Source organism: Apteryx rowi, unplaced genomic scaffold (genome assembly GCF_003343035.1).
Source record: "Apteryx rowi isolate R43461 unplaced genomic scaffold, aptRow1 scaffold_939, whole genome shotgun sequence".
NCBI classification, from domain to species: domain Eukaryota; kingdom Metazoa; phylum Chordata; class Aves; order Apterygiformes; family Apterygidae; genus Apteryx; species Apteryx rowi.
The window spans coordinates 219,308-231,586 of record NW_020451248.1 but is presented as its reverse complement, the minus strand read 5'-3'; the positions used below and the strand labels follow the sequence as shown (position 1 = coordinate 231,586).

Here is a 12,279-nt window from a genome sequence, read left to right as displayed (position 1 = left end):
TTTCTGAGCATATTTAAAAAGTTAGCTGCTTCAGTGGTTTCACAGACACACTTTGCTAAGCCAATCATCATGCAGATTATGTCACAGGKRGCCARTYATTACACYGATCACGCACGCAGCRGTCATGCCTTGTACTCTGCTACTTGTTTAGAAAAGCTGTCTCGCCCTTAACCTTGGTGCCCACTGGCTTCTGCTAGTTTATCTGTACTTTCTCAGGATGTATCATTCCCAGCTGCACCAGTGTCTTTGGGTACGTTTGTCTGAGGCTCCTGTTGCTTGCYACTTGCAACTTTCCACCAGTTTAACCCTGTCATGACCCTCCACAATCCAGTCCTGATAAAAATTATTCAAGTGACTTGCTTGATTTCTGCTATAGGATAGATAAACCCAAGGAATGAGCTCATGACAAACATGCGTAAAACAAAAAATTGCAAAACACAGTTAGTAACCACCTACTGTGCTATTGCAAACATACAGCAATACAACAAAGCTAAAGGGGAGAAAAAAATGAGTCAAAAATGCTTAGTAGAAATAATTAGGTGGACACAGACAACAGCTATGAATATGGTAAAAGCTTCAAAATGAGAACAGATAAACAGATTAGGATTGGCTATACTACAGTCCCACAATGTGGTCTTAGATTGGAAAACAGAAGAGGTAAGTTCTCCTGTGACATAAAATCTGGTACTCTGATACTGCTGGCAACAAGGCAGTAGACTTCCTTTCATGAGCCTTATAAAAATAGTGCTATTCTTTTCTCCTCCATTCCTCCCATTGGAAAAATCTTCTGAAAACAAAGAATCATAGCATAGTTGAAAGTGCTTCTGAGACAGCATCTAGTCCATGCTACACTTCCAATGGCTCAAAAATTTCTTTTCACTTCAAGATGAAATGAAGCCTAATACTTTTAGTCTCCTCTTAAATGACAGTTCTCCAGGCCTCTACCTGTTTTTCTTTCCCACTTTTATGAACACAAGTCTTGACTATACAGACCACAGCCTTTGAACTATACAGCTACAGAAGACCTATGGAAACTCACGCTATTATGAATATATTATGAAAGTTTCCAGAATACATCCTTACTGAAGGTAAATAAGAGACCCGGTGAACCTCCTTTAGAATTAACGCTATCACCTAATGGTTGAAAAAGAGAATATTTTAAGTCCTTGTGCCTATTCTCAGATATGCCTGTAATTTCTTTGGTGAAAGCTGGGCTCATAACATTTTTACATCTTTTATGCCAGATTCGATATCCCATAGAGAGAGGGTAGAACGCTGCTGCTTCCATTGCAATTTTTCTTGAGATTAATTAGCTTTCCAATTGCTGCAAGATCCTCAGAGGAAAAGGTTTTAAAAACAAATTAAACTCAGTAAACATCTTTTGCTACATATTAACCAAAGTTTAGTATGTCCTTACTACACATAGTAAAGATAGGAAATTTTTAGTAACAAGGCACAATAATTTCTCCTTTATTCACTATGGTAAAAATCCACTGTTTTAATTATTTTGAAGAATACATCCCTGTAACAATAAAAAGGAAAAATGATGTTGAAGCAGAAGAACCTCTATAGGAATAAATTATATATAGGCTTTATATTACTGTCCTTCCCCTTTTGATATTACTGTCCTATATATATATTTCACCCATTCGACAATTATGAGAAGGCATAAAAATATTTCAAATTGCTCTTGTCTACATTAGTAAAACAAACTGTAAGAAATAATGAAGCCAACATAATAATTATTATCCAAAGCATTCTTGTCCAGGTATGCTTATCCACAAAGTCCTTCTATGACTGCAAAACTTCTGACTCAAGAGAGGCAGCTTTTAGGTTCAAACTCACTTAAACTTAATAAGCAAAATAGAGACTTCCTCCCTAAGTCCTTTGTCTTGCAAGGACAGCAGGGTTTATAGTGGGTTTCTACCTACTTTTGGTTTGGGTTGTTTCCATTGGTACACAGTATTAGGCAAGACAATCCTGTACTCCAGAACTAAATTTTATTGAAACCATCAAAGCAAAAGTTTTCAAAATAATCAAAAAAACATTTGGATTGCCTTGTTGCACAATCATTGGCTCTAATACTACAGGAGCAGCAGGAACATGTAGCTGGGGATAGCAGGAGAGATGAGAGAGAGCTGGATCACCCTTTTCTTTTCAGTGTCAACCCACCATTAGACTCTCATTAGTTGTAACATGAAACAAGACTCTAAGGTACATCTTCTGATATTTACCCACACTTGCTAAGACTTTCCCTCAGTTTCATTATCCTGCAACAACCTCCTTTCCTCTGGCTTCGACAGTGTTGCCCCATTCAAGAATACTTATACAGAGTATTTTTCCCAGTGTACTATCTATCACTAATCAAATTTATTTCAGCACTTCCTCATGGCTCCACATAATCTTTATTCACCTATTCTCTCATTTTATATTAGATTTAATCTTACAATTTTCTGAGCTTTCCTGGACCTGACACACCGGAGCCCTGGGCTCATAGCAAGGGTTCCTATATACCGTGGTGATAAAAGTAATAAACACCATAAACATGTCAATGACATATCTGCATCTGCACCAACTTGGCCTCAGAAAGCCCATATTCTGGAGGTTACTGTACAAAAGCTGAACAGTGCCAATTTCTGACTGATAAACTGTATAAATTTCAGCACATAAGAGCACCACAGATACAAATACACTCTGATGAATCATGTTAGGGGTGGGACATACGGACATATGCACATTTGCTGAAGGGAAAGCAGAGGATTATTTACCACACTACAGCCAGGACAGTCGGAACCATTTTCACATGTCCTACGCCGAGCCTGAATCCCTCCTCCACACTGAGCAGTGCAGCGTTCCCACGGACCCCAGCCTGTCCAAAACACATGAGGAGGGCACAACAAATGCTCATTGCAGTACCTGTGAGAAGAGGCAACAAAGGAAGAAAAGAATCTATTTAGTACCAAAAAGACACCTCCCCCGAAGTCCCTCTTTTGCGTTATTCAGACAGATGTTTGCACATGGAAATACTTTATCCAAAGGTCCCCTCTCTATTTTTAAAGCACTGAACTAACAGCTGTCACACTGCACAGAGTGTTTAAACATTGGAGATTATTATTTTAGGCCATAATGGGGGTGAAGGGGTGAAACTTTTTTTGCATTATTTAGTGCCTTTATACAACCTATGCGATCCAACCACAGTATTGGACTGGGAACATGTAAGCAAGGTTGACAACTATTTCAGTAAAAAAAAAAAAAAAAAGAAAAAAAGTAGTGTAGATGTATCTTGGGGGAGGACTGACTCAACTAAATGAAAGGTAACCATTTATGCAGGCAATCTTTTATCAGTCTCTAGCTAAGCCTTGATTAGGATCCATTTCTCTCCTCTTTAGAAAGTTGAAATGGCTTTTTTGCCTTCTCCAGTATCTCCAATTTTATGGGTAAAATAAAGCTAAAACATTGACTCTAGGTATAAACAACTATACTATTTTGATGGTACTTTATCTCTTAAAGGGTGTTTTTAGTTATTGTAACCCTTAAAGGATTTCCCAGCACACTGCAAACTGATCCAGAGGCCTACCAGCTTCTTGAGGGAAGAAGGAATTTTTTACTGCCCAGCTTGTTACTGTAATGAGACATTCAGTTGGTTGGGATGGTTTCAACTTTTAGTGAGTTTTCTCATTTTTTCTAAAAACCTAAGACTCCTGATTTTTTGAGCTTGTCATCTAGTAATACTAGGTGCATCATGTGCTGCTTGGTAAAGATCCTCTCCACAGGTTCAAAAGATTCGGGCCACCAGAAAGTGTGACTGGGTATCTTAAAGAGACTAGGTTCTTATTTGGGATAAACTAAAGCCATGACAGATGTTCAGAAAATAGATGATCCAAAAGGACCATTCTGATCTTTTATGGAAGTCTCTGAGTAGTTCTTGCTCCTACTACTTCTGACTATCCTGAACAAACAATCAATACACGGGCCATTCAAAATCCACTGGCTTCTTCCCCTTCTAGCAAGTTTCCATCATTTTGTACTCTTATGCAATGAAAACTTAAATAATGTTTTTTTTACACAAACAGAAACAATGACAGTATAAACTGTTATTATTTTCAAAAATAATAACCATTGCCACATTTTCTGCAGAAAGTCCCATGATCTTCAAGGTCTAATTCTTCTTTACAAAGGAAGTTTTATGTTCCAAATTCTGTGGATGTTGTTTCTGTATGTTATATATAGCTGTAGGTTTATCACATATGTCAGAGTCTATGATTCAAAGCTTGTCTTTGGTCCTGAGCAACTCCATCGAAATTTAAAAGGTTGGGTGGGGGACAAATAAGGAAGTAAGATTTGTTTTTATGTTTCTGTATAGTTATGGAAACTATTAACAGCATGTATTGACCTTTTCTGCAGTTCTCCAGTAAACTGAGAAAAACTCCTCCCAATATTGACAAATCTGCTTTCTCAAAATTCTTCAGTGCATGATTTGGGTAAATGCTTTTCAACAGCAGCCTGTGCATAGACTATTTTTTTCTGCATGATCATTACTTCTATTTCACAGTTCACATTATGCTATCACTGAAGATGCAGAGGAATGTTCTGTGACTGGATAGTCTTCCCCCAAAATTCAGACAGCTGCACGTATACTCTGTGTTACATGCTCTCATTTATGAGAATATTTGCCATAGATTTTCTCTGTGATCATCAGTTGGGAATGTTTGCCCAGTAACACATAGATGCAATCATCACCATTCATTTATTCATATGAGTACCTATTTTGCAGAACTTACTAGTTTTTAATGTAGATGTGCCAAGTTAGTTTGGGACACACACATGGGATAAAAGAAAGTCTTTGTCATGAAGTTGGCAATTACTGATACATGGCCACATAAAAAGTATAACTGATGGTAGGACTCATCTCACCTAAATATAGACATTTACAGTGTAGATGTCTATAAATGAAGTTGTCATCTAAACTTGAGCAACAGTCAATGGAAAGAAACAGTCTTTTTAAAAACATCATTAATGCCACCCTAAAGTAGGTGTCTAATGTAGGTCCTACAAATCAAGTCCTCATTGTACTGATTTCTCTACACTAACTATAAAGGCAGTCTAGACAGATAAGTCTGATGTAGCAGTGGGATTAATTTCATCTAACTTTCAGTGTCTGCAAGGGAGACAGGTGTCTAAGCTTCCATTACAGTCACCGAAGACTTCATCAATACAAGCAATGGAGGCTGGAATGATTAATTTGACCAAATGTAGGAATCTACAGTAAAACAAGACAAATTACTCTCTGTTCTCCACTGTCCATATTGACTAGATTTCTACAGACTATAGTGGGAGTTCAGACATCTGAGTCACTGATAAACACACTGTGGACACTTAAAGTTAGGTGTGATAAATCACACTTAGATGAGATTCATCACACTTCACTTTTGCACAGTGCCTCTTTTAATGCCAATGTGCCATATCACCTGCTCTGTCATTTAAGCAGTAGACAGAAAAGAAACGTAACAATTGACACAGTCAGCACTTCAAAGGTTGGCAACGTCAGAATTCTGTTAACCAAGACTATTTAAAGACATAGCTGAAGCTACAAAGTGAAACTGAAAAACATCTAAAATGCCCATGCAATCTGCTTAACTTCCATTTAGACAAAAAGGGGGGGAAAAAAAGAAAAAAAAAATAGCTGAGTGTTCTTTTTTTTTTTTAAAGAAACATCAAAGCCTATAAGTGCAATCTCATTTTCATTTCAGCCAGCCAACTTCTGAAAATATCAGGTATGCTTTTATAGTTAGAGACATCCCTGCAGTTGGTCTTCGAGAGCTTTGCTACAGGAAGGGTTTTTGAGCCAAGTTTTATTATGTCTCTTCTTGGCTGTATTTCAAGTCACTCAGTAACCCCTTTTTCCCATTTGCACTTTTGCTCTTTTTTCCCCTTTTAAATTTGTTCTCAGGACCCACAGGGCTAACAGTTTACAGTAATTCAGCAAAACATGCAATATAAGAAACTTGGATCTGTGAAACCACTGCCCTCTCCCCTAATCTCATCTCTAACTGTGATGAGGTCAGAAGGGAGAACAGCCTAGAAAAATGAGAGTTTGGTACAGTGACCCTTCCCCTACCAGGGGGAATCCAAGTTCAAATGCCCTGAATAAATGAATTGTCATACTGGGGAGACAGAGAGCATCTTCTGTCCAGATCTGGTTGATAACCAGTAGTTCAYAGAGCAGTTTTTAATTTTTACTTAGGCAATTTCAGTACAACTGCAACTGTTCTTGTCCCTATGAAGATCTAATCCTTTAATAATACATCAGTTTATTTACATCTTGTCATGCAGCACTGAGTACGTCAGGTTAATTGCATGCCAGTTACAAATGTGTTGTTTTTTTTTTTATTTTCCAAAGGGATGCTATTTTATTTAAACACATAATTTTTAATTTTGAACAGTATCGCACTAGAGTGTATTTAAGAAAAACAAATTAACCTCCATCACTGCCTGCCCATTCTTATGAGATACATTTTTGTGGCAGGTATACTAATACCAGCTGTTGATCTACTGAGAAGCAGAGTCTATACTGAAGTTGATGGGAATGCTGGATTCCTGTAACTGAAGACAGACATATGATGTAAATAGATGCCTTTTGGGAGGAGATTACTAAAACAACAGAAATCTCCACCTAGGAGCCTGTGGCACATGGATTGGGGCTGGGGCATGTGTTCTCAGGGATTTCTATAGAGCAGGAGGAAGCAACGAAACCAAGGGGCATGAAAGTCCACGCTTCCTGGCAAGCTGTTGGCAGAAATGGCAGCAATGGAACCACCAGCAAACCAAAAGCCTCACGATGTTTGATCTGCTCTGCCGAAGGAGACAAAATTTTGTGTGTGCTATTCAAAAACTAACAGTACTACACAGAAAAGACACTTTACTCAACAGTTTCTCCTTATCATGAAAACAAGCCCAAAGCTCTGAATATCTGCTGTTGATTGTGTACAAAAAGATGACAATACCCAGTACTTCTAATCTTACATATCAAGAAAACTTCCAGGGTTTTCAGACCTTTACTCCTCACCTCCAGCCAATTTGTTTTTCTGACTGGCTCTGCTTCTTCTTTTTTTCTTTCTTCCTATGTCATGGAAGATAAATACATTCACTAAAAACAAGGGCTTCTCACTCTAATGTCCCTCATTTCTGCACAAATTAGAGGGAGATCAGCGGCTTTAGTGAACCCATACACAAAAAGTCCTCTTTCCCCAGAAAGAGGCTGGACAAACATTTTCACTCAACAAAGAAATAAAGAGAGGACACCATAAACTACATAAACTAAAACTTGGAGAGTTTTCCAGCAACTTTAAGGAATATTCCACCCACAGGAAAAAATGTAAATTTGTACGTCCCTAAGGAATATCAGGATGTCTTCCATCTTGAGTTTCAACAACAAATATATTTCCTCTGATAAACAAATTTTATTAAAATACTACTTTTACTCCCTTCCCATATTCTGTCTAAACACACAGGATATCAGCTGCACTTTTGACCTATTTCTACAATGCAAATTGGCTTTGTATCCTAGTCTTTGCTGCTATCTCCTAACTATTTTCCATTCCCCCCTTTAGCAACAGAGCATGCAACAGCTTAATCTGTCTGCATGACTTTAAACTGGTAACTATTGCCATTGATTTCAAGGGAATGACTAGCAAGCACAAAGCTGCTTGATACATAAGACATTGTAGGAGCATGGCTTTCATGAGGAAAAACAAATGTAATCTAGTCAAACATTTAGTCCTTAATGCATGAACAAACACTCTAAAACTGAATATTCATTCACATTTGTAGGAGAATTTGCTTCAGCCATATGCTGCCTTTTTTGTGTTTACCTTTTACAGCATGATGCAGTGGAGTTCCACTGGAACCAATGCTCATCGAAAAGCTGTTCAAAGCTAAGCACAATGGTGATTGCAGAAGCCAATTTCTGTATTTGCATTCCTGAATACGGGAGGCTGACATGAACACGCACTTTTATAAAGACACAGGCTCACAGTGTATAAACCACCTAATTGCAATTTTTACTAAGACTGTACATATATTGACTTCACACATAGGCTGGGCCATAAAGGAACTAAGAAGTTAAGCTATTTATGAACATCCATTAATTTCAATTAAATCTGAAAAGCTGCTTACAGGTACTGCAGATGCAGAAAACAAGCTAAATACTTCTTATGAATTACTGCATGTGGACTATTTGCTTAGCTGTCCTAAATATACTGGGCCTAATTCTCAAATTCACAGTCTCCATTTGATGCAGATCTAACTCCACAGGTACTTGAGTGAAGCAGTGAATTAGGACTATCAAAAAGCTGATACTCACTGTTCTCACAGCTCAAAACTCTCTATAAGGCAAGAAAAATACCTTTACTTTTACAAATTGTACACTGACTTGTCCTCAGGACTATTTGCTCCTTACAGCTCCAAAATGATTTACTCAAATACTTGGCCTGACATTGACAAAATCCTGGGAAATAATTGTTAGGGTGCCCCATTTCTCTAGAAGAGCAGCCTTACAAATGATATGGCAAAATTTTCTAACATACCACACCTTCTTGAATTAAATTATATGTACCCTTTTGAAAGTATCAGTATACATCACCGGTAGCCTAAACAAAACCAGAGTAGAGGTAGGAAGGTTAGCTGTGAGTAAGCTACTGAGTTGGAGGAGGCTGGATATGGAGCTGAAACATCCATGAGAGTTGAGGGTGTTTCAAGGAGAGAGGAAACAGAGGAGCTATGAAAGACAAAGGGTGCTCTGCAATGAACTCACAGCCACATCCATCCCAGACTGCTGCTCAGCTGAGTGAGGAGCGAAAGGACAAGTTACCTGCAGGCTACAAAAGCAGAGTACCTTAAGCCTCCTGTTTCTTTGGAACTACTGCATACCAAAATTCAACCTTTATAAGTTGTTATTGTTTCAACTCATTGTATCACTTTCTATTTTGTAAGTGCTTTTTTAGTGCATCCATTTTCTTAATAGCAGACATTTTCTTTCTTACAGTCGCCTAAGTATTTCTGTTTTCTGCATCTCTCTAAACCTCCTTATTGTACTTCTATTCCATATTAAAATTAAGATGAACAATAATTACTAACATTCATACTCCATCACTAAACTCTGGACAAAGTTATGTAACTCTAGTAATTCTACATTTGGTGGTGACAGCTTTTTTGTTGGACAACCTATTTCCAGAAAGTAATTTACAGAAGAACAAAATGTTCCCCTCTGTGATGAATAATTGTAAATAATCATGGCTCTGAAACAGCAAGAAGTGTTCACGTGCTACCATACTGATCCTTTACACATAGAGTTGGAAAGGCAGGGTCCTGTCTCTGATCTTCTGTTAATACATAAATATATGATGCAACTTCCCTTCATTGGAATCTCTTCATTGACAAAATGGTAGGGTTGATGTATAAATAAATCCCACGCTGAATCTCATCATAAAGGTTACTGAATCTCACTTTTATCTGACTGCAATATAGGATGCTAAATCATTCCTCCTCCTTTGGTTATGTGAAAGTATTTTACAGAAACACTGAAGTAAGCTACAAGTGCACACTGAGAGCAAACTTACCCTCACGTATCTCTTGGAATGATAGCTACAGTACTCCAAATGCTAACACTAACAACAGTCTTCTGCTATCTAGCTTTTTGGCATGCCTCAGGAAACAAGATAATACAAACGAGAATTGTAGTTTGCCTGAATATATCTCAGTTTGGTTTAAAGAAATGTTTAATTCCTGTTAAAATTCATGGCACATAACTTAAAAATTAGAGACTTTTGGATGTATGGGTAATGGAATCAGAAACTCAAGCTTTACATTCTCAGCTAGTGACAAAATGCCCATTCCTATGCAAAGCACTAGACTGTGAAAATCAAAACTTGAGTTAGATGCCTGACTTGATCTTCTGAGGGGTTAATATATATACAAACAATTTAAAATACATACAAACCTTACTAAAACATTTTTGAGTCCAAAATGTATTATTTTTATTGAATATAAAACAAAGCCCTTGAAACTTCCCCACATGTTCTATAGATGCTTAATTCATTTAAGACAGGAAAAATTAACTCACAGCTTCAGTAACATACTGCTGTGACCTTACTATATTTTGCTATGAATTCCAGGTCTTGAGCCTGGGCAAGATACAATTCAAACACGCTGCAATCAATTTTCCAGGGGAATCAATTTTCAGGGTCTCAAGGGGCAGCAAAGAGGATTGCTTCAGCACAATGCTCTGGCACTACCAGGAGCTCAGCTGGCTTGGGAGGGATGCAGCTAAGTGAAAGATGAAAGAACTGCTGCAGACCCACATCCTTGCTAAAGGGAATATTGCTACCATTTAGAAGTGGAATTAAACAGAGAGAGAGACAAAAAGTGAGGGGAAGAAAAAAGCCAAGGCAGGTAAAGGAGAAAATGTCCTGCGGAATACAGCTGAGCAGAAGAAGTTAAAACAAATGACAGAGAAAAGATAACTCACCTCTCCTCACGATTCTGTCCCACACAGACACGTCCTCCATGTCGAGGGGTTGGATTGCTGCAGGAACGCTGACGAACTTGAAAGCCTATTCCACAAGTGGTACTACAAGGTGACCAAGAAGTCCAAGGTGTCCAGCCTCCATTTCTGGTAGAATAAAAAGCTCAGGCTCTGTCATCTGTTATATATAGCGAATGGCTGATTAGGTGTGACTGACAACAGAATCTGGCCCATTAATATTTCTGCAGTAATCATTTATACTGCAGGACGTTCCATTTCTTAAAGAATATTGAGCTAAAATAGAGGTGCTCTGATCCATCCATATTCCATGCTTTGTAATCAGCAGCTGCTAAACAGACCCCATTACATAATAAGTAAAATACAAAGTCCAAAGATATGAAGCTATTCAGTTTCTTTCAGTCAGTTTATTCAGGGTARATCTGATCTTCAAATTCCTGTACCAAAGTTCTGAAGATAACTTTAAATTATGTATTTAATCTAAGTATTATTTGTAGCTCTTTTTTACAGGGAGATTAAAATGTCAGGTTTTGCTCCCTCTTCTGAAAGGAAAATGATTAGAAAAAGGAAAAAAGTTTCAAGAGAAGTAAGTGTCAAGATGTATTAGATCACAATTTCAATAAGATACTTCCAGTACAAAAGTACTGGACCAAAAGTCTCAAAAGGAATTTCATACCCTGTCCTAGGCAAAAAATGGTGAACTTCAGCAGTTTCCAGAACTTTTCAATGGCTAGCCTGCAGTCTTTGTATTGATGATAAAACAGAAAAATCAAGAAAAATAAAACTCAGTCATAATGAGTTCTTGAAATTTCACCATAAAAGCAAAAGTTAAAATAATGACTTACTTGATTTTGAAATCAATTTATTTTTAACATTGAAAACTAACTAGATTCAATAATAAAGAAGATGCAAGACTATTTCAATAATTTATCATAAAAACCATCAGTTCAAATGTCACTAATCTTGATGTATTGTTATTTTAAGGGATATACAAGTTGATAATGCAGAAAACCGCTTTCGAAAAAAAAGTCAGATATCCCTGCTAACACATTTAGACAAAAAATAAGATCTTTGTCAGTGGAATGTCTGGCCTAAGTGGTAAAATGAGCATGATATCTGATATGCTAAATGATAGCATGATATCACCATGAATTCTGGTGATCAAAAACTAATACAGGAGTGTTTAAAGAAGCAAGATGTTAAACCAGTAGCGCAGTACTGGCAATAGCAGCATGATTCAAGTCCCAAATCATGTTCCCTTCTAAGCCTGACAGCCAATAACTGTTGTTTGATTGTTCAGCATCACACAGCATCCTTATCTTCTTTTCTATCATTCTCCTGATCTGATGTAAATACTATATTGTTATGTTTCTAATAATTACCCTAAGATTACTATTTCAACTTATAGTGCTTGCAGTTACCTTGTGATGAAGGATAATCAGTTTTATTCACTACGAAATAGCATCATGTGCTTCTGATGTTTAAAAAAAAAGTAGAGACAAGAAGCAAAAAGAACCTCTGAACATAAGCAGAATGGACCAGTATGAAATTTTTGTCTTGTGATTTAAATATGTACAATGTTTTAAACATGAACTCCAAATGAAACTGAGTCACTTTTTTCACAATCACCAGGTGTCAGCTCAAAGCTACCGAGCCAACAACCTCTGCATTTACCAAACCAGTTTAGAATAAACAGTGTTCTGAGTCCCTAAAAAACAATCTGTTTTTGCTACTTTTTC

General features: G+C 37.3%; 1 protein-coding gene across 1 annotated transcript in view; it reads right to left on the bottom strand.

Moving 5' to 3' along the window:
- Nucleotides 1-2,768: 2,768 nt before the first annotated feature.
- The window catches only part of LOC112978453 (semaphorin-5A), a gene marked incomplete at its 3' end in the record, with an annotated part of 148,053 nt that continues 138,542 nt past the window's right edge, over nt 2,769-12,279 (bottom strand). The window contains exons 13-14 of the mRNA XM_026091979.1: nt 10,526-10,669; nt 2,769-2,916 (exon numbers count right to left, since the gene is read on the bottom strand). Of these exons, the coding sequence (XP_025947764.1) occupies nt 2,769-2,916; nt 10,526-10,669 (292 nt within the window). The remainder of the gene's footprint in view (nt 2,917-10,525; nt 10,670-12,279) is intronic.